The following is a 21,062-nucleotide window of genomic DNA, read 5'->3' as shown; positions in this document are numbered from 1 at the left end:
CAAACCCTAAAGAATGTGTTTTGATTGAATTTTAATCCTATCTGCTCACACAAAGATGTGCTTTCAGTGCTGTAAAGTCAGAAAATCAAGGCTCCTGACTGTCATCTATATTTTGTCAAAGCTCCTGTATTTAGCTGCACACTAAATTTATTTCTAAACCTGTCAGTGCATGACAAGTAGCCAAAATGTTGAAAACATGAGTTTTATTGCACATCACACCACTTTTGATGGATTGTTGTGACTTTCTGTTATGAAAGCTGTTGTTACAGTTTTTTTCCTCACTCTGTAAACTAATGTAAATCAACAGAAGTGTTCAGAAGTCATACTGGACCAGGATAAAAAAAAAGCTTTCAAAATGTGTTACAAGGGATTCTGTAGTTATCAGCCAGACTGAGCACTTGAGCATCAAATCTACTGTACAGACCTCTCTAGTCTTCTGTTCTTGTTCCAGTCTGCTATTAGAGAGAGGTTTATTTTATTTTATGCACATATTAAGTAGACAACAAAAGAAAGAACCTGTTATAAGGTGACTATACCAGGCATTTCCATGTGGTAGACAAGACCTCAGTATGATGGATGGGGCAGTGTGCTTGCGTAGACAAGTCTGATATTCCTATACTATTCCTCCAAGAAGCATCCTGATGCAACCACCTAGTTCATTCAGTTGCAAAACCAGTAAACATTGTTGCTGGAACAGAAGTCCAAGAGATGAACTCATGGCCCAGGCCTCCCTGTTCACAGCTCAGTACAGCTTTTCTTAAACCAAAACGTTAAGAAAGAATAAAAATTCTCTTTCAGTCTCCCTGATGGTAAGTGAAATACTTCAGTTTTGGCAGAGCTAAAAGATGAGGGCAATTACAAAAATCAAAAATATGCAAGAAAACCTAAGACAGCTGCAGTGTCACAATATACTGTTACATTCCTTTAACTTTCAACTCAAAAGAGTTATGAAGGTTAGCCTGGGAAAGTTGGTTGTTATTTTTAATAATTACTACTCAGCTCTATAAATTAACAATGGAAGAACTAAAGCAAGCATCTTTGTATATCTTACTATGTATTTAACCACACATATACAAGGCGGGAATTTTCATCCCTCCACAGAAATCTAGATTGTAAAATTTCTAGGTGTGTACACCTCACCAACATATATAGGTCTATATTCTGTATAGATTATCCAACTGAACAAGAAGAAAGTGAGACATTTTTTGCCTTCATTTTGGAAGTGGGACATGAGAGGAATATTGCATGTAACATTTTATAATGCAGTTGACAGAAGCAATAACAGAGATTAGGCCCAAAAGAATGATAAATGGAATTCTATTTGAAATAACTGTGACAAAAATTTTGGAAAAAGAAGGGCAAACAGAGCCTTTGAAAAAGAAAATATAAATTACAATCAATTAACATGTCATTACAAAAGCAAAACTTTGGAACAAAGGGCCTCAGTTCTGTACCACGAGCACAGCTTGTTGAATTGAACAACAGAAAACAAAACCCAAAACACTGATAGCAATCAACATGCAAATATAAGGCGAGAAAAAAATACAAAGGGGGACGGACAGCAGTTTTTCGTTTGTTTGTTTTTAATTATTAACATAAGCTCTGCTTCTCAGGTAGTGCTCACACTGGGCATTCAAAGCCAAAGCAAGTCTGGGGACTGGAGCATCCCCTTAGGTCACCCCACCATAAACTGTAACAGATTTCTGCTGCTTACCTCTCAGAGCAAGGTGTTGACTTGCCACTGCACAGACTTTGGCTTTCAGCTTCTGAGCCTATGTTCCTTCCACTTTCATCTTTTGTATATGTAATTTCTCCTTTGGTAACTGCCTTAATTAGCTTCCTGATGAAAACAGGGAATAAAAAAAAAATGTTTTACATGTTACAAGATCTTTCCCAGAAACTGCAAACTGGCTGAAATATCACAAAGTGCACTTTTTATTCATTTCATGTCTGAACTGTGAACAACTCTGGATATAATGGTCCATAAAGTACCCAATCTAGATATCAAGCTGATTCCTATAAACAAAAGCAATATCATATTTACAATAAACAGACAGGACATCAAAACATGGTGACTTCCAGCCTTGAACCAAAGTTCCTTTTGTGAAAATTCTCATATTTGTATAGTATATACACAGCAAAGGATTTTTGATCAAATGTGCATATTTTCTTGTAGGAAATTACACGATGTGTATTTTCCCTTAAAGATCTCTTTGCAGTTTCTACAATTATATAGAGCAATGCCCCAAACACACTACTTTCCAGAAACATAATGTCACCCCATTACCCTGCACTATGTGGTCTAAAAAGCCAGAAAGGAAAGGAGGTGTTGCAAAGTAACAGTATGTTTCACAGACTTACAAACAACAATAGTGTGGTAGGGTTTCTCATGACACTATATTTCAGAAGGAGTTGGTCCCAAACTGGCTTTGCTAAAGCAAATCCTCTCATGAGATATATGAGCATGGAACTTGAGTGAGGAAGAAGGAGCAAGGAAGGAAGAGAAGTAATTAATTACTTCTGAGAGACGTGGCCTATATCTTGTAGGATTACTTTTATGGGGAATGTCACCACTGGAAAACATTTCAGGCTGCAAACTAAAAAAAAATGCTGAAAATCACTAAAATAAATAGCAGACAATAAAAAAAAAAAACACTTTGTTTTTCATAAGTAAATATGACTACTAGATCTGTACAATGAATTTAAATTAAAAGAGGATTAGAAAAGTAAATTTTAATGCACTCTCACTATTTCTACCGATTAGCATGATTTAGAGCAATGTCAAGGCTCCACTACAGTAGATTCCCTAAACCAGTTCCTTCCTCACCTTCACTTGAGAAGGCAGAGGTTTTCTGTTGCTCTTTTTCCCACTATTAAAGAGAGAAAAATTACTTGTGTAGTCAAATGACTAGAGCAAGGAATTCCATATCCAGAACTCCTCAAAAATCAAAAAGGTGTAGAAAGCTATCTACCTACTCTATGTTTGGGAGGATCCATAGCTCCAGCCACGACAAAAACATTCTTCCAATCTTCCTTTCTACTCACCCAATAGCCTCAAGTTATGTCCAGACACTACCCACAAAACCATATATTCACTGCATCTGTTATGTCCTCTAAGGGCATACCCTAACTGGTGTTACACACATCACAGTCTGTAAAATGACCAGCAACATATCTGCTTATTCAAAATAAAGGGACACTGCTTGATTTATAGACTAAATTTGCACATATGGAAGCCAAAGGAAAACATGACTTGTAAACTAAGTCAATCAATCAAAACAGGCCTTTCAAATACTGTTTCTTTTGTTTGCTTCCTCAGCAAAACTGCTTTTAGAGATCCACTGTTGCTTCAAAGTATAAACAGGAAAAATCACGGGGTAAAATTGCCTTTTTTTCTGCTACCTCTATAGCTGAAGGGTAATTACGGCTGCATTTCCTAGGAGACAGCAGTTTACTTATAGTAAGCAGATTTTAAATGAAGATTGTTTCTAACTGCAAAATTTGGGACTGATGTGGAATGCTGGAGAGACTCAAAAGAAAATCCATCCAAAAATCCAAAATATGCAGCTGTTATCTGATTTATCATTAAAAAAAAAAAAAAGGCTTTACCCTATCTTTCTGTGTCCTCCAAAGACTGATTTATGCCCAGTTACAGAGGAGGTTGATATATCTGGCCCTTTTTCTTCATTCTCTTGGGGTTGATCTGCGAATGTTCTTTCTTCATCCTTACTGGAAACTGTATCTTCAGTGGAGGGGGAAAGAAAAAATAAAATAAAATCAATGTTTGCACAAATAAAGGCAGCTCACGTCAAACAACCTGCAAAAACAGATTTTCTGTTTTTCAATGCTAAATTAAAATGTATTATAAACCATCATACAAAAACAGCTGGGGAGGGCTTTGGTTTCTCTTTTTAATAGAGGGAAATTAAATTTTAAGTAGTTTGAAATGTTTTTCACTATCAGCTTTACTGCTGAACTATGCTTCTGAATTTACAAACGAAGTTAAAAACCGAAGGACCCAAAACGCAATTTTGCAGTGTAAAGCATTTTCTGTGTTAAATGAAAGAATGTTTTCTTAATTAAAATGTATGTTCATCTGGAAACAAAATGTGGGGAAAAAAAATGGCTTATTTTTTCAACTATGTACATCAAATGTAAACATATAGTAAAAAATTACAAAATACCCAATTTGACAGGTTGCATAGTGTCAAAAAAAAACCAAGAACATTAGACACATGCCAGTTTGACAGTTTCTGAAGCACACTGATAATGGAAAGATGAGCATTTTGCCAATCACTTTATTTGTACCATAATTTTTTCCAAGGGCAGTAAACCTGTCCTTCCCCTAAAAACTTCCAGTAACTACCACATTCCTACTGAAACTGATGAATAGTCTGAAAATAGACTACCTAAATACCAGATTCTGTGTTCGGAGTGAAGTAGTTACATGAAGAGAAAAGCATCAGGATTCAAAAAAAAAACACTCCAGTTTATTAAACCAGTGGTCCTCTGATACCAGGCAAGGTACCACAGCAGCTCATAGCCATGGTATGCTTGCTTCACTCAGAACCATGGACTTTTTTCTGTTCCTTAATTTGCAGGTGCAATTTATTGGAGATATCTGGGTAAAAGGTGCCTCTTCATTCTCAGCTTTCCAAGTAGTCTGGATGTAGCCCATGCTGCAGCATACAGCACAGGAGTTAACATTTATCTTTCCTATTCAGAGTTAAAAAAAAAAAAAAAAAAAAAAAAAAAAAAAAAAAAAAAAGGAAAAATGGAATCATACTTTTTATGTATCACCATTACAAATAAGAGAGGCAAAGACAAAAGAATGCTGGTTTTAGATCTTTGCATACAGCCATACTTCCTGGCAAGAAATGAGAATGAATGTTAAGAGTCTCTGCTTCTGGCTTTGCAGCTGAACAATGATGTCTACCTGTTAGGAGAGTGAGATTTTGAGCAGCTCTCTAGCCCCACTGAGTTACTTCTTCATTCATCTATAGCTTACCTCTCCTATATACTAATCATTCACAAACCAATGCATAGTAATACCAAAATGTGAAATTAAGATTAAAGTATTTATTATACCTTCTACAGTGAAGAATGAAATATAACACAAGTACAAAACTCTGAAAATAAGGTTTGAATGTATTATATTAAACATACACAACAAATCTCTCTCTCGAGGTCCCTACCTGGGGATTTGCGTAGGATAGACTGTCTGACAACATCGGTTCCAAGATTTGACTGTCTGAAGCGCTTGGCTCTCTCTTCAAAAAACCATTCCCCTGTCACAATCCTTAGCTGTCTATATGGGGGAAAAAAGAAATAAGCCAGGGAGACGTGCACATTAACAAACTTAGTCAACCAAAACTGCTGCTTAAACCCACATATTTCATCATTGACCCATTATTTTCACAACCTCTGGACACCATTTGCACAGTTCAAAAGAACGAGTAAAAAGACCGACTGAGAAGCTTGAGACAGGGGGACAGGTAGCAGAAGAAATCCTTTTGCTTTGTGAATTAAAAGTAATTTTCATCAAATGGAAATTTACTTAGTAAAAAGTGTTTCAACCACATTTACCAGATCTCCATAGAAAAGATTAAAAGATAGACAAGATAATACATATTATCTCCCTTGTCCTTTGAATAGGGAGCTACTTAACTTCACAGTTTTCAGCATCTCCAAAAATGTAAGAGCTGTAGAAACAATCACAATGTATAGAGGGAAAAAAATAAGAACCACAACCTGCCACCCAAGTCAACAGTTCATTGACCCAGTTTGGTTATATACAGTTTGCTGCAAGCTCATCCATATTTTTCATGCAGTACTCCAAGTTTCATATGTTGCCACAGTATATGCAGTTTCTTCACATGATAGCACTGTTATGAATTAGCTACATGTCTGAGCTTCAGAGCAATGAAATTTTGTTTTGCTACTGTTTTGGATAATGCTGATTATACTGGAGGCAACTGGAAAATTTTCAAGTTCTTCTGCCTATATTCACCAAAAATAATCTGGTATTGTCACTGCTGATTTCCATAGGTATGTTTTTGATGCTAATTGCTAGCCTTTCCCTGAATGAGTTTCATTATGCTAAAGCATCACCACTTCTATTGCCCCACTCTGTACAATTGATAGCAAAAAGCTAAATGAATACTTCAAACAAACAAACAAACAAAACCCTTTAGCTCCAGGCACGTTCCTGATTACTTTATGCTCAGTAAGAAAAATTAGTTACAAACCAATACCAGAAAAGAAATCATCTAGTCTTCTGGGCATGAAAATTACTGCAGATGGATTTAGAGCACTGATCAATATCTCCTCTATTAAGTTCCTTGGTTGAATGAAGAGTTTGACTTGGGAAAATACTAAAAATTATAGAATAGTATTCTGCCACTGCTAAAAAAACTACCGTTATATCCTCAGTTCTTCCTCACCTATTAACAAATTATGCACCTTCACATTCCTCTAAAAGAAAATCAAAATACAAAATGTGCACAAATGAGATAGTAGAAGATTGTCTTATCTCATTGTTGCAGACTTGTAATCACAAAAAGCCATATAATTTGTCATCATCACAATCAGACAGTCATTATGTTAGGCATTAAATAAAATCTCTACATTTTCACACAGAATTTTTAAAATACTTTTTATTTTATTTTAAAGATACATAGATTGAAAAGGATTCATTGCATTAGAACCTATGCTGTATGAAAAATGTTTGCAGAATGTCTATTTTCACAATTCATTTACACCACACTTCTCTGTGCAGTTATTTTTATGCCAAGGTTTACAGCAAGATTATTGCTTTATATCACAACATAAATCTGTCATAGCCTTGACTAGGACATCACATTCTACTACAATATAAATGACAGTTTACATGGTCTAAGTGGTTGATTCATTTTTCCTCAGTTACTGCCAGGTTTGACCACAAAGCTCCCCAAGTGCCATTCTCCCCTTGGATACAGATCTTATTTATGTCTAGTGTCTCACTAGCAATGCTCAGCTTGACAAAGAGTATTCCCCACCCCCTTATCCAGGCAAGCATTTTCATCCTTCTCCATACTCAGAACCACCTATGATCAGGGGTTTTGAAGCATGGAAGCTTGCACCACACAAAGCCACAGGCTTTTACAAACAGGAACTTACAATTATTTCCACACCCAGCCCTGAATGGTCCCACCAACCCATGAGGAAAGACTGTGGAGAAGGACTTTCTCTTGCCTGTTAAAGTAATGACTGACCCCACAGTTGCCTTCTTTGCAGCCTCCAAAAGCCACACCAGATAGGTTAGCCTATTCAGGCAACAACAGTTGATTCCTGTGTTTCCTGGCAAAGGATAAATCAGCCATCTACTCTCAGTAATGTCCCTCTGCAGGCTGTAGCCCACTGCCATCAAATAGCCTCTAATTACACAGCTGCTGCCCTCTTCTTCTTTTAGCCAAGGAAGCTCAAGGCCGTCGCTGCCTGTTGTGACAAACACAAACAGGTCCCTCAAGAAGATGAAGGTGTCAGCCATCCCCTGTGCAGGTCCAAGTGGGCATTAGAGGCTTAGAGGCTGTGACAGCCAGTACCATGACAGAGCTGGACTACATGCGGTTCAGCTAATGATGGTAAATTGAATTACAAACCTCCTTCAGCAGGCTGATCTTATTAAGCAGTTAATACTGCATTGTGAATAGTGATGCACTCCTTCACATTGCCAGCTCCTCAGGCAAGGCTGCCCTGAGGGAGGCCTGCTCCCCTTCTGCTCCAACCACACCAGCACAACCAGGTCTGAGGCACAACACAGCTGTGGCATGAAGCAGCAAATACAGGGAGAATTGTTTTGCTCTAGACAAGAGCTTTACCCAACTTTGTTACCCACAGTGAAGGGGGGAAAAAAAAAACAAACATCAATAGTCATCCACTGCAAGTGTTCCCCGGAGCAAGCCTAGAGGCCTCAACTTTCACATCAGACCTTTGTCCTTATCATCACCAACACCACTTTCAGTCCTGGGTCCCCAGCTTCTGCTAGCACTCCTTTTTTTTTTTTTTCTTTCTTATTTTTTGTGAAAATGTCCATTTCCAAGACCACTTCTACAGAAATACCACTTACCACTTCTAATGAAATAAGGGGGTGAAAGAAAAAGCATTGTACTTCTGACTTTCTAGAACATTAATATTGGTTGGGATATGTGTATACGTATTCTTCATGGATGCTCAATAATTCATACAAAGACTAGTGCTTGTATCATCTTAATCACTCGTATATTTTGGGAATACCTATAAAAATAATTTGTGCTCTACACAAATGGAAGTGAATTCAGATTAAATGACTGTCCTAGTTTCTGGCTTGAGGTTTGAACTTCATAACTGCATCGACATTCTGAAACAAAAATTGGAGAATGAGACCTAACCATCTTACATTAATGTTATTTTTATGCATTTATAATTATTATTGTCTCTCCTACTGAGCAAATCTTTCTCCTGTTTCTGATGCAGAACTTAAATGAACCGTTTCTATCTAGATAACTGTTTTAGTGGGAAGAGAATCAATGGCATATACACAACATTACATAAAACCAATGTTTGCGGGTTTGTTTTCTCTTGTTTTTAAAGTGGGTTCAAGTTCCATGCTGACTGTAATCATGGTATATTATCTGCATTTTCTTTCCTTTTTCAGTTAGTATGTAGCATACAAAGTAAAAGAAAAAAAAAGAAAAAAAAAAAAAAGAAAAAAAAAAGAAAAAAACAGTCTAACAAAAACAGCCAAGAAATTTTTGAAGAAAATCATGTGGAAGTAGTTATATTTAATACAAAATACCTTAGATATTAGGTGAAGTCATTATATACATTAATTAATGAATGAGCTACTCATATAGATATGTGAGAGGGACTACTTTATGGTTCCATGCTTCTTCCTCTATGATCTCCCAATAAACAGATTAAGTTCATCAACACAGTGCTCAGTTTCAAAACAGAACATAACCTGTGGAATGAAATACTATAAAATACTCATGAGTTTGGGACATTCTTAGGATACTCACTAGAAAACAACAGTTTTTTTGCTAAATTTATGCAGGAACTCAAACACTTCTATATTTAGGTAAGTTGTCCACAGAGTCTATTTAACTGGTAAGCTAGTATGTTCCTAATGATACTCCAAAGAGCTGGATGAAGTCGGGAATTTAGATTAAGCATGGGTAGACCTTAGACTCTGGAGAAAAGCTAATTAATGCAAATTCTTTAACTGTTTTCTGGAAGCACAAATTAAGAAAAATGTTGGCTTGTACAAGCATGTTGTACTACAGGAAAGCTGCTTGCAGCATGTGCTGACTGACCATCCACTAGGTAGAGGTATGACTAATGCAAGCCAATGGTAGAGCTTTTATAAACTGAGTATGTCTATTTAAGCTGAAAGTACTACTTGGCATTCATATTCATTTGTCTTATTCAGCCTATAGCTCTTACTCTGGCTATCAGGTAGGGTTACAGCATGGATGATTACGTGGGTATTAGTTTTCAATAATAAATGGTCTTGATAGTTAAGCTGTAGTTGGAAAGCTCTCAGTGCAGCATATCATGAGCACAGTAATGTGGATGCATCTTCGTACGCCTTCAGCTGTTTTAAAACGAAGTGGAAAATGATGGTTCGACCACATGATCTTGAAGGTCTCTTCCAACCTTAATGAGTCTATGATTCTATGAGACTATGTCCCTGCCAAGAACTCAGCTTGTGATTATGCACTCTCATTTTTGCAAGACACTTTATCGTTAAACATCTAATTATAAAAATTCCATTTAAGATGGAAAGTCCCAATTTTTAACTTTAATCTTTTTTTCTTTTCTTTTCTTTTTTTTTTCTGTAGAAAACAAACAAACAAACATTGGTCAAACAGTGACTGAACATCTAACCTAACACTTACAGTAGAAGAAAGAGATTCACTCCAGATTCCTTTCCCTCTCCGCTTGTCCAAGTGTTTCACTTCTTCTTTGGGAAGAAAAATTTGGAAAATATGGCAAGACCAAAGCCTGGATAAAGTGTAGCCTATAAATAAATACACCAAAACATACACACCCATCTTTGCATGCATTCAACTGAATGGAATATTTTCTATAACATAATTTAATTTCAGAGTATTCTCATTAATTAGGGAGACTTATTAAATAAATAGAAATCTGTGACCCTATTAAAAGAAGGTAAACTTGCCTGTAAGTTTTTGTTTTGTTTTGTTTTGTTTTGGGGGGAAAGGGGAGAATCTGAAGAACACTTGTATTCTAAAACAATTGAAGTATCTATTTTCAGGATCCTAATGTGCATAAATGTTACTAAGATACTGATGAATTTTCATGATGCGTTGAAACAACATAATTATTTCAAGGATGAAGACAAATTTCCCATTACTGCTTGTTTCTGCTGTAATAACTCAGGCCACCTAAGCATTTTATCTTGCTGAATAATTCTAAAATTGTTTGTAGATATCTAGACACATTCATAATGAAAAATACAGACAGCATTGAGATGCAAAATTGGTTTGTCAGCAGACTGCTCAAAGAACATAATTTCCCTCAATCTATCACTGACCATTTTTCAAGTTAAATTTAAAACACCAACAAACCACATTTTAAGAAGATGCAGGGGGAGCAAAGTGACCTTGATGGCAAGTTTCTCTTTTAGCACCTATGTTTGAAAGCTACTGATGACCGCTTTTGTTTCTTTTATGCAGGGAATGGAGTAGAAAACTTTCTTTTTCATCAACTGCATCACTGCATACAGGTTTGATTTGCCTCATTAAATACTACAACATCTCATTTCATCTTATTAATAAAGACTATCTTATTCTCTCAGTGACAGCAGACCTTAGAATTTGGGAGAAGACTCAGCTCTAACCTTTCCTGACCTTTGAATGATTCATCTTGCAACTTTATATTCTGGTAACAACTCTCATGGGAAAAAATAAAAACAAAACAGTAATATTCTCTTTATGTACACTCAAGGAGAATATCCTTCTTCAGTAACTGGAAATCGTAAGACAATTTATATACAAACCTCAGTCCATTATCCTTAAAAATCCTGAGAAACATCTCTCACTTTTCATGTTCCAATTTCTTTCCTCAAATTCACTAAATCTCTTTTTGAAAGTGTTTTTGAATGTAATTACTGTGTTGCAATGAAATTCTCCATCACCATAAGGTGTTCTTCAAGCAAGTATGACTTTAGTGAAACAGGAGAAAACGGGTTTTAAATATTATTTGGCAGTGAGGAGATAATTCAGAGTTGCTTGTGGCCAAAGACACTCGTTGAAAAATTAACAGAGAGAGATTTTAGTATTAAACCAGCTGGTATCTTAGTCTTTCAGCTACCATCATGCTATCATGCAATTTTTTAATTAGTTCAGAAAATAATACACACCCTTAAAAAAAAAAAAAAAAAAAAAAAAAGTATTTTGAAATGACCTGATCTTCAAATCAAATTCAGCATACTTGCAATTTGCCTTCATCTTTTTTTTTTTTTTTTTCAGATTTCTTTTTTTTTTTTGGTAGCTGGACATAAGCCTACCATAAATGTTAAATCAATGATGACACTTCATCACAGGCCATGTTACAGAACATGCTGTACTACAGATATCCCAACTTCCTGTCCTGTGAGTGGACAGGCAGGACTTGAGATGTTCAGAGGAAAGGAAAGATCAACATGCACTAAATGAAGTAACTGACAGAAGCTGGCTGATATTATCCACACTTTCCTTTATTACTTGATATTATTTGTTTCAGCAACAATTTTGGATTATTATTTGTGTAATTCAAGGGATTTCTCCAGCAAATCCTGCAGTACTTGTCAACAACTCTTTCGTTAAATACACTCAATACCCAGTGTCCAAATTTCTTTAGTGACACCAGATGAAAGGCAGCAGGCTTCCCAAGAGCTCAGAAATGTTCTGAATGTATTCCTGCAGGTAAAGGAGATGTCTGTACAGTGTATTGTACCAGTTACTGCTACCACCATCACCTTCAGTGGAAGTTAATAAGACATTATTGGGAACAATTTTGGCAGAACAACCAAGAACTAGTATAGCACCAAAACCAGAAAAAGTTCATCAAGGCCATGAATCCTTCCCAGTGTCTTTTAAGGGTCTCACAGCACGTACAACAACATACATATGTTATATCGGGTGCTAGTGTCTATGCTGGTATCAATGTGAACTTAATTCATCAAGGTTGCTAAAAGAAAAGGATGAAATAAAAAAAAAAAAAAAAAAAAAAGGAAAAAATTCCTAGCACGCATTCACATATTGCAAAGCCACTAATAGAGTAAAACAACTCAGCTTAACAGACTCAAACACCGTATGCAAATAAATGCTAAATAGCTAAGTTTTGTTCCTTCCCGTCTTTCGTTTCCTACTCATGAAACGTAACTAAGAATCTCTTAACACGATTTCCATTTTCTTTTCCTTGCCTTCTGCCTTTCAATCTTGCTAAAGGCCCTCTTTCTATTAACTTAATCAACTCCTTTTTCAAATGTAATTCAAAAAACCTAAAAATCCCATTTTTCCTTGCATTTCTCACTTAAGTGAGACAGAGGAAAGCAGAAATGAAAGAATTTAAACTGGAGTTATGCACAGTGAATGGATTTAACTGAAATACCCATCTCCAGTATTCACCTCTACACTGTCCATACAGAAGATAATCTCTTTGTGTTCTCCTAGGAGCATAAAAAGCATTTTAGAGATCATTAACTTCCATTATGGCCCTGCAAAAGCACTAGATATGAAAGAAAAGAAAGGACAGGAATAGATTTCAATTTAGTATTGATATCGAACACCAATGATACCTTAGCACTTTAAACAAATCACTCCACAGTCTGTAATAACTTAGATGCAGGCTTCTAATGGAATTGGTTTCCTACATGATTGCTAGGACCATTGCTTGGCATACAGAATGCAACACAATCAGGAGAAACAGCTGTGGCATACATTTTGAGAAGTTTCCCTATCCATTTTTCACCCACAAAACAGGATGTACTTTACTGATGTCATCATTCCTGCAAAAAGTTTAACCAAACGGTTTTTAAAACAAGATTCTGCAACCTCTCCAAATTATATCAATAATTCGTTTTCATACCACCTAACCTAATCTTTTTCACTGCAATTTAAGTATCTCACTGCTTTTCTTATCCATAGTCAGTATATAGAAAAGCCTACATGCATCTACAATGCAGCTACCTTTGTACATTCAAAACTCAGTTATTTTCATTTTTTTTCCTTGCATAGGTTCTGACTGCCTCCATTACTCTGTACACAGCATGTCCTAGGCTTGTGATCTTTATTTTCTACTGAAACTTCTCCAGCTGACCAGTATGATGTGTGCTACTGTGCTGGGTCTGTCTGGGATGGAGTTAACTTTCCCTGCAGCAGCCCACACAGTGCTGTGCTCTGCACTCATAGCTAGAACAGCAGTGGTATCACTCCAGTGTTGTGTCTGTTGCGGCATAGTGCTGGCACAGCATCAGGACTCCCTCCAAGCCCCCAAGAGCCAGCAGGCTGGGGGTGGGCAAGTGAAGGGGAGGGGACATCACCAGGGCAACTGACCTGAACCAACAAAAGGGATATTCCATACCATGTGGGGTCACACAGCAATACAAAGAGGGGTTCTCGTGGTGGAAGGGCCTGTCCTCCTGAACAACTGTTACATGTATTGAGGCCCTGCTTCCCAGGACATGGCCAAACATCGCCCAATGATGGGAAGTAGAAAGGAATATTTTTCCTCTCTCCCTGTGTTCTGCACGGCCTTTTTTTTTCTTCTTTCTCCTTCTTCCTTTTCCCTTTAATTAAATCATCTGTATCTCAAACCTTGAGCTCTTTGTGTTGTATTTTCTCCCCTTTCCTCTTTGAGAAGGAGGAGTGAGAGAACAGCCATGGTGGAACTTGGCTGCCCACCCAATTAAAACCACCACAGCTATACAAAATGGGGCAAAGTACTCCTAACAAAACAGGACTGTATCATGTATTTTGTAGACTGTAATTCTGTTTTACATCCTGTGTGATGGAGGACTTTTCCACAGTGGCAGAAAACTGTTGATTCATGTACAGCTTTTTATTCAGTACAACATCCAGATTCATTCTTAAGGAACAGCTGCATAAGCTATTTTTATTTTTCTCATTCTGTGTTGCTGCAGCTGTCTTTGCCCAAGTGGTACTTGCACGTGCCCACAGGGAGCCACCATTTACTTTTACTTCAAATATCTTCTCTAAACTGCATCACTTTGAATCCCAAGTAAGTCCTTCAACATGTCTGCAACACCTCACAGTTTTATGTCACCAGCAAATGTAATTGGTAAACTCATGTGCTGCATCATCTAAGTCCTAAACTAAAACATCGACCAGTAAAAACCCAGTGAAAATTCTGCTCTGTATCACTGCTTATAATGAAACGCTCTGAGAACAGAGCTTCGTAGTTCTCCAGGCAGGTCTGCAATCACACTGACATAATTTGTTTTGGGGCACAGTCCCCCTTGTTTATGAACTTTTGAGAACAGTATGAAAGAGGGTTCACTAAAGTCAAATTATAAGACATCTACAGATCCTCCTCTATCCATGAGGTCTCTCATCCTATCAAAGAAGGAAATTAAATTGCTTTTGACATTATTTGTTTTTGAGCCAGCTCTTACTCATCGTCCTGTCAGCTTCTCTCAGCTTTCAGACAGTCATGATCATTTGTTTCAGTATTTTTAGAGAAGTTAAAGGTAATCTGACAGGGCCAACAAATCCCTTGTTCTTCCTTTCTTTGTATTTTAAAGAACAGCATTATATTTGCCATTCTCCATTCTGTCATCTCACCTGAGCCCCATCATTTCTGAAAGGCACAACACCCAGGTCACCTCAGGAACCGGCTGAAGCAAACCACAAGGAGTAGTTTTTCAACATTTCACAAAATCAAGTACTTGAACATGATTCATCTTAAAAGAGGTGAAACATTGTTCACTGGTTGCATCCCCCACTGAATGCAAGAGAAGTTTAAGGGATCTAACTAATAACCCTTAGAGGTTAGCCTTCTAAAGCTGAAGTTAGAGGACACAAACCCTAAACTCCATGTCCTGCTGCATTAATTCTTCATTAATTGTCTAGGTAGCCAAAGTCTGACATAACTACTATTTTGGATTCACTTTTTGATACAGCTTACAAAAAGCTTTACCTTCCTGATATTAGTTTGATAGCCTTTAAAAAATGAACAAACAACAAAAACCCCACTCCCTCTGTAACATTACTGATTCTTCCCCTTTTAACATAATTATTTTATCACATCTTTTCCTGATGTACGTAATTCCCTTATGGATGTAACAACATCCAGTTCTTACATCACGATACTTAACTGAGTCCTATTGCACAATACACCTCTCCTTTCCTTCGTGGTTATCTTGCTGAGTCAAGCTACGAAATTCCATATTACTATCCCAATAAAGGGCAATATTCCTTCAAGTATATATGAAGTAAATACACATATTTTTGAACATATAAAATCTCTGTTTATTCATTTGATATCCTGTGTTAAAATACCAATTATCTGCTTTTCAGCACTGTGTTCTTCTATCCTCCTCCATTCTCTGTACTTAACATTCTAACAGTGAGAAATGTGAAGATTAATCTACTTTCTTTTGTTTTACCTCCCACCATGGCACAGCTTACTTTAGAACTCTCTCTAATTCTGAACAACCAGGGGGAAAAATATTGTAAATATTTTATTAAATATTATTTATTAATATTTAATTAATAATTATTTAATTTATTTTAATTAAATAATTATTTAATTATTTATTAAATATTTTATTAAATATTATTAAATACACCCTTCTCCCTTTATGCAGAAATGCTCAGTTACTGTAAACACAGGGAAAAGCAAGGATAAAACCATGCCTTGAAATGCTTGGACTCATGATTTTTACATCTCTTTCTTTACAAATCCACCTACCACATCAGTTAGAATGTACCATCCTCGCTTATTCTTAATTTTGTTTTGTTAATTTTCAATTACAAGATTCTTACATTTATGTCTTACTGTGAATAGACTGTCACTGTTTTGTAACTGATTTTCACAGCACTGCACACCAACGACCTAGTATATGTGATGCTTGCAGCTTTCTTTAGAAAGCAAGCTAGTTGAAACTAACTTGGAACTAGAAAAAAAGATACTGCAAAATAGTGCAGCAAATCAAAACAGCAGAAAGCTTCTTACCTTGTTTATCTGCTATGCATATACTGGTATGTTAAGAGGAGATAGAACTAACAGCAGCGTAAAATTACTTACGGAGAATTAATCTCTAAATGTATCCATAAAAACTGCACAACTTACGCAATCTTAGCACACACCGAGCATTTCCAGTGCCCATCAGCTCCCACGACACGACACTTAGTGCACACTCTAAGTTTGCAGGTTTGGCACAGGTCTCCTCTGTCAAAGATTAAGCCCAGGCTTTTCTGACAGCGAATACAGACTCTGCTGTTGTCTTGTTGACAGTGTCGGTTTCCACCTTTCCTTCTCACTTCCAGAAGTTCATTTTTCAGTTTCCTAGAGGGAAGAAAATAAAGGGCTTGAATTTGGAGATACATCTGTTTTTTGTATGTTATTAGGATGAAACCTTTTGGAGATCAAGCAACATTTCCATCTTCCTGTGATTTGTAAAAACTTTCTAACCAATTAAGATTTAGAACTAAGAACGACAAGACACAAATAAGGACAATGTAACTGTATTTTATATATTAACTGCATTTCTAACACATACGTGGCAAAGAAGAATACATCTATCCCCAACCTCTCAGACATAAAGCCAAGAGGAGAATATGCAGCCTTGAGGTTGGTGTGCAGACAGCTGAGCAGTTCTGAACCACTGGCAAACCATCTTTGCCTATGCCTCATCAATAATTCAAGTCATGCTGAGCCCAGGTTGACTGCAGCTCAAAACTGGGACTATTCTGTGCTTCCACGTTAGGAAAAGAAAACCTTTCCTGTAACTAGTGTGCATTTAATACTCTGCCAGAGTAGAGTTAGCTAGGAAAACAAATGCAATTCTGCACTGGCCATTCAAATCTTGAAAGAAAACAAAAGCAAGCACCTAAATAGATGTAGCATCACAGCATAGCACCACTAAATTAAAAAAAAAAAAAAAGGGGGGGGGGGGGGGGAGAGAGAATATCAGTTTAAATAATGCAACTTGAATGCTACCAGTTCCAACCACTGACCCTGAAGGATAAAGGTATCTGCATTTAAGACCTGCTTTATAGACTGCAATTTCAAGGGTGCACGAGTCAAGTCCTTAAGGGAAAAATAACCATGTGTGAAAAATAACTACTACAACATTCCCAAATAAAAATAACAATAATAATAATACTATCTAGGGACTTAAGCAGGACTCCGTCATAACCCAGATCTCTCACTAACAGCTCCTTGTACCTCTGTTCCTGACCTCTACTCCAGAGCTTTCCCTCCCACACCAGAGCCTTGAGCTCTCACCCCTCATACCCCAACCCACAGAACCATCTAGGTTGGAGGTCACATAGCTTAAACTGGTGCTCAGAGCATGGCCAACAAGAACAGGTTGCTCAAGGCCCCGTTCAAATGAACCTTGAGTAACTCCAAATGAAGAGAGCACACAATGCCTCTGGACACCGGTTCCACAGTCCGACCAACTGTATGATTTTCTTTACAAAACAAGGAGTGGAATAAAAAAGCTTCCATAATATCTAATCAGAATCTCCCGTATTCCAGATTGTTCACAATGCTTCTTGTTCTTTTACTGTCGTGGAGACCAGAACAATTTTGTTCCACTACAGGCCTGAGAGCAGCAGCAGTTGAAGACAGCCACCAGGTCTTGCCTTTGCCTTAATGCTGAGCAAACCCATTTCCTTCAGCCTACAAGACGTAGAAAGGGCTCCAACCATCCTTATGGTCCTCCATTGAACACGCTCCAGTGTGTCAGCGTTTCTCTTGTACCAGGGAGCCCCCAGCTGGAAATTCTCTTCCAGATACGGTCTCACAAGTGCTCAGCAGAGGAGATAATCATTAGCTTCAACTGCTAACGTACGCCCTGCATGGGGTCAAATTTGCTACGTCCTCTCAACACACCTCAGCAGAAGCTCTGTCCACTCAACCCCCAGGCTCCTATTATCCTCTCAATTTTCTCAATACATCCCTGCCCACCCCAGACTCTCTCCTGACTTTCCCTCTGTCGAAACCTCTCTCATTTCAAGTTCCTCTGCCTTTTCAAACCCTTTCCATGCTCCAATCTACCCCAGAAGATCCTTTTTCCAGGGCCCCAGTTCAGCAGTGCTTAGTTCCCTTGGCTTTACGCAGCTGGGTATTGCTGTCTCCCCATCCCATTCCTCCCCATGCTCTCTTTCATGCATTGCCACCAGCCTCCAGGGCCCCTCTGCCATGAAGCACTGCAGCTAACTGGACTCACCATCTCCACACATACCTCAAGAGAGATTTAAAACACCTGGTTACCAGTTTCACTTAAGGATCAGTGAAAAGGTCAGGAAGAAAAAGACCTTGTGAAAACAAAACCAATAAAAGATTATGGGCTGCAGCCCCAGTGAAGGAGGCTGAGTGCACTGTGCAGGTCACCAGGGGCTAAGCTCTGACAGCAGTGGGTTATTTGTGGCTACGTGGCCTTGTTACAGGGATGGCTGGCATTTTGCTTCCCACTGGGGTATCCAGGAACGAAAGCCTATGGACACTGACATTATCTTTTTAGTACCTAGCAGTGTGTCCCTCAGGCTGGATCCTAGCATCTAATGTCAAAACAAAACCTTCACTGAACTCCTTCCATTCTGGCCTCCCTGCCTACTCTCCACCCCAGCTTTCAGGTCCCTCCTTAACAAGAAGCATCACCGAGCACAACATATTTGTTTTAAATAGTTACAATTTTAAATAAGGAAATCTCTCTCCCCCCAAACCAACAAGCAGAGATTTTTAAACAAGGTGCTTTCTTTGAGAGCAACATGTTGAGAAATACTTATCAGTGTTTCAGAGTTCCTTTGGCATTACAAAGGCATTGCTCCTATTATCTTGTTATTATTGATGGTGGCCACAACAGTATTTTCATCTCTTCATGCGATACAAAATCTCAAATTCTTATCAGATGCTGGTTGATCTACCAACACCATGAATTTTGAAAAGCGCGATTTGTTAGTTTTTGAGTACAGATCTGCCTTCAAGGACTATCAGAAAACCAAAATACATGTAAAATAAATAAATCCACAGCTTCCCTGCTCACTGAAACATGTAAAATACAAAAATTAAAATGCAAGCAAACAACGTATGGACAGATATACTGGATCTGAACTATGGGATTCCCTAAACCACTTACTGAATTGAACTACTGATTGACTGTAACAAATATGTTTGTATCTTATGAAAATAAAGAACAAAATGTCTTGAGGGCCAGAAAGATTAGAAGGCGGTAGGTGAGTCATCTGAAAAAAAATCCATCCTCATAACAGCCACAGCCTAGTTGCACCAGCTACATAATACTGAACAGGGATAGCGTGCATAAGTACGTACGTGGTAAGTCAGGCACGTAGCTGGCCTGACTTACCGATAGATACCCTTTATCTCCCCAGTACGGGAACCAGCTGTATCGTAAATATCCAATTTCCTTTTGCCATTCAACATTTGAGCTCTCCTTGTTTTAAAAGGAACCTAATTAATCATGCAGTTAGACATTTTTAATCTCAAATATTAAACAACAATTAATCTTTATTGATCCTCTCCTAGTAATATTACGAAATCAGAGAATCACAGAATGATTTGGGTTGGAAGACCACCTGGTTCCAACCCCCTGCCATGGGCAGGGACACCTCCCCCCAGCCCAGGCTGCCCAAAGCCCCATCCAGCCTGGCCTTGAGCACCTCCAGGGATGGGGCACCCACAGCTTCTCTGGGCAGCCTGTGCCAGCGCCTCACCACCCTCTGAGTAAAGAATTTCTTCCGAATATCTGATCATAGAGTCATTCAGGTTGGAAAAGATCTCTAGGATCATCTAGTCCAATCTTTAACCTAGTAAAGTAATTTAAATCAACCCTTTTTTAGTACAAAGCCATTCCCCCTTGTCCTATCACTATTCTCCCTGACAGAGTTCCTCCCCAGATTTCCTGTAGGCTGCCTTTAGGTTTTGTAAAGTAGCTGTAAGGTCTCCCTGGAGCCTTTGCTTCTCCAGGCTGAACAATCACAGCTTTCCCAGCCTTTCTTCACAGAAGAGGTGCTTCCACCCCCGATCATCCTTGTGGCCCTCCTCTGAAGACTGCTTCTAATAGGTCCATGCCCATAGTAAACAGAAAATAAACTCTGCAGAAACCAGTTTAATAAGCTATTGGAGAAAGAGTCCTATAATACACTGAAGTTTCTAAACCGTCTATAATAATAGCTGTTTGATGGATGATAGATATTAAGAAGAAAATTGTTACTGGCAAGGGTAGTAGAATATTTTGCCATTCCTCTAGCTGTGAATTTATATTAAGATCTCTCTCCTGTTTGACAAAATATAGAAGTGCATTGAAGAAGAGTTTTGTTGTAACTAGTATTCCAGGCAGCACTGAATGACTTAATCTGAACTCTTCCATATGGGGTCTAAAATACCTTACAGAGTATCAAAGCAGGAGACAAAGAAGACGACCTACAGCAGATTTAAGAAATGGCCCATATCCCAAATTAGGTCCATCGAAAAAGTCAACATGAAAAGCTGAGGCCTTGAAAACATGAGGAAAAAAACATGCAGGCAGCAAAGCCAAGGAATGGTGAGCACTCACAACTGTAGGCTCTGTCACCGACTGCCTGCAAGAGGCACAAAACAGCCCCTGAAGGAGCCTGGCCCTTCCCTACCGACTGCCTCCTGGCTCTACGCATCAAAGGTGCTCGTTCCCTCGCAATTGCAGCCTCCAGAGACGTAACATCACAAACCCTTACCATCTTGCAGAGACGAAGAAGTGAAGAGAAGCCTTAAGAGAGACATTTTTCTTAATGTGCTTTACCTCAGAGAACATTTATTCCCAAGTTTAGAAAAGTTGAACGGTTATACTG

General features: G+C 38.0%; 1 protein-coding gene across 4 annotated transcripts in view; it reads right to left on the bottom strand.

The window, feature by feature from the left end:
- Window positions 1-21,062, bottom strand: part of SYTL5 (synaptotagmin like 5) — an 88,454-nt gene that overhangs the window by 33,947 nt on the left and 33,445 nt on the right. For 3 of the 4 annotated variants that reach the window (XM_084507178.1, XM_084507180.1, XM_084507179.1), the window contains 4 exons: window positions 16,339-16,554; window positions 5,196-5,308; window positions 3,610-3,742; window positions 1,715-1,840 (listed from right to left, as the gene is read on the bottom strand). In XM_084507178.1, coding sequence (XP_084363304.1) covers window positions 1,715-1,840; window positions 3,610-3,742; window positions 5,196-5,308; window positions 16,339-16,554 — 588 coding nt within the window. Of the gene's footprint in view, window positions 1-1,714; window positions 1,841-3,609; window positions 3,743-5,195; window positions 5,309-16,338; window positions 16,555-21,062 lie in introns of those variants that run through there. The other variant, XM_084507181.1, reaches the window with a different exon arrangement.

This window comes from Aythya ferina (assembly GCF_964211825.1).
Source record: "Aythya ferina genome assembly, chromosome: 1".
Taxonomy (NCBI): Eukaryota; Metazoa; Chordata; class Aves; order Anseriformes; family Anatidae; genus Aythya; species Aythya ferina.
This window is presented reverse-complemented; position numbering and strand designations above follow the sequence as displayed.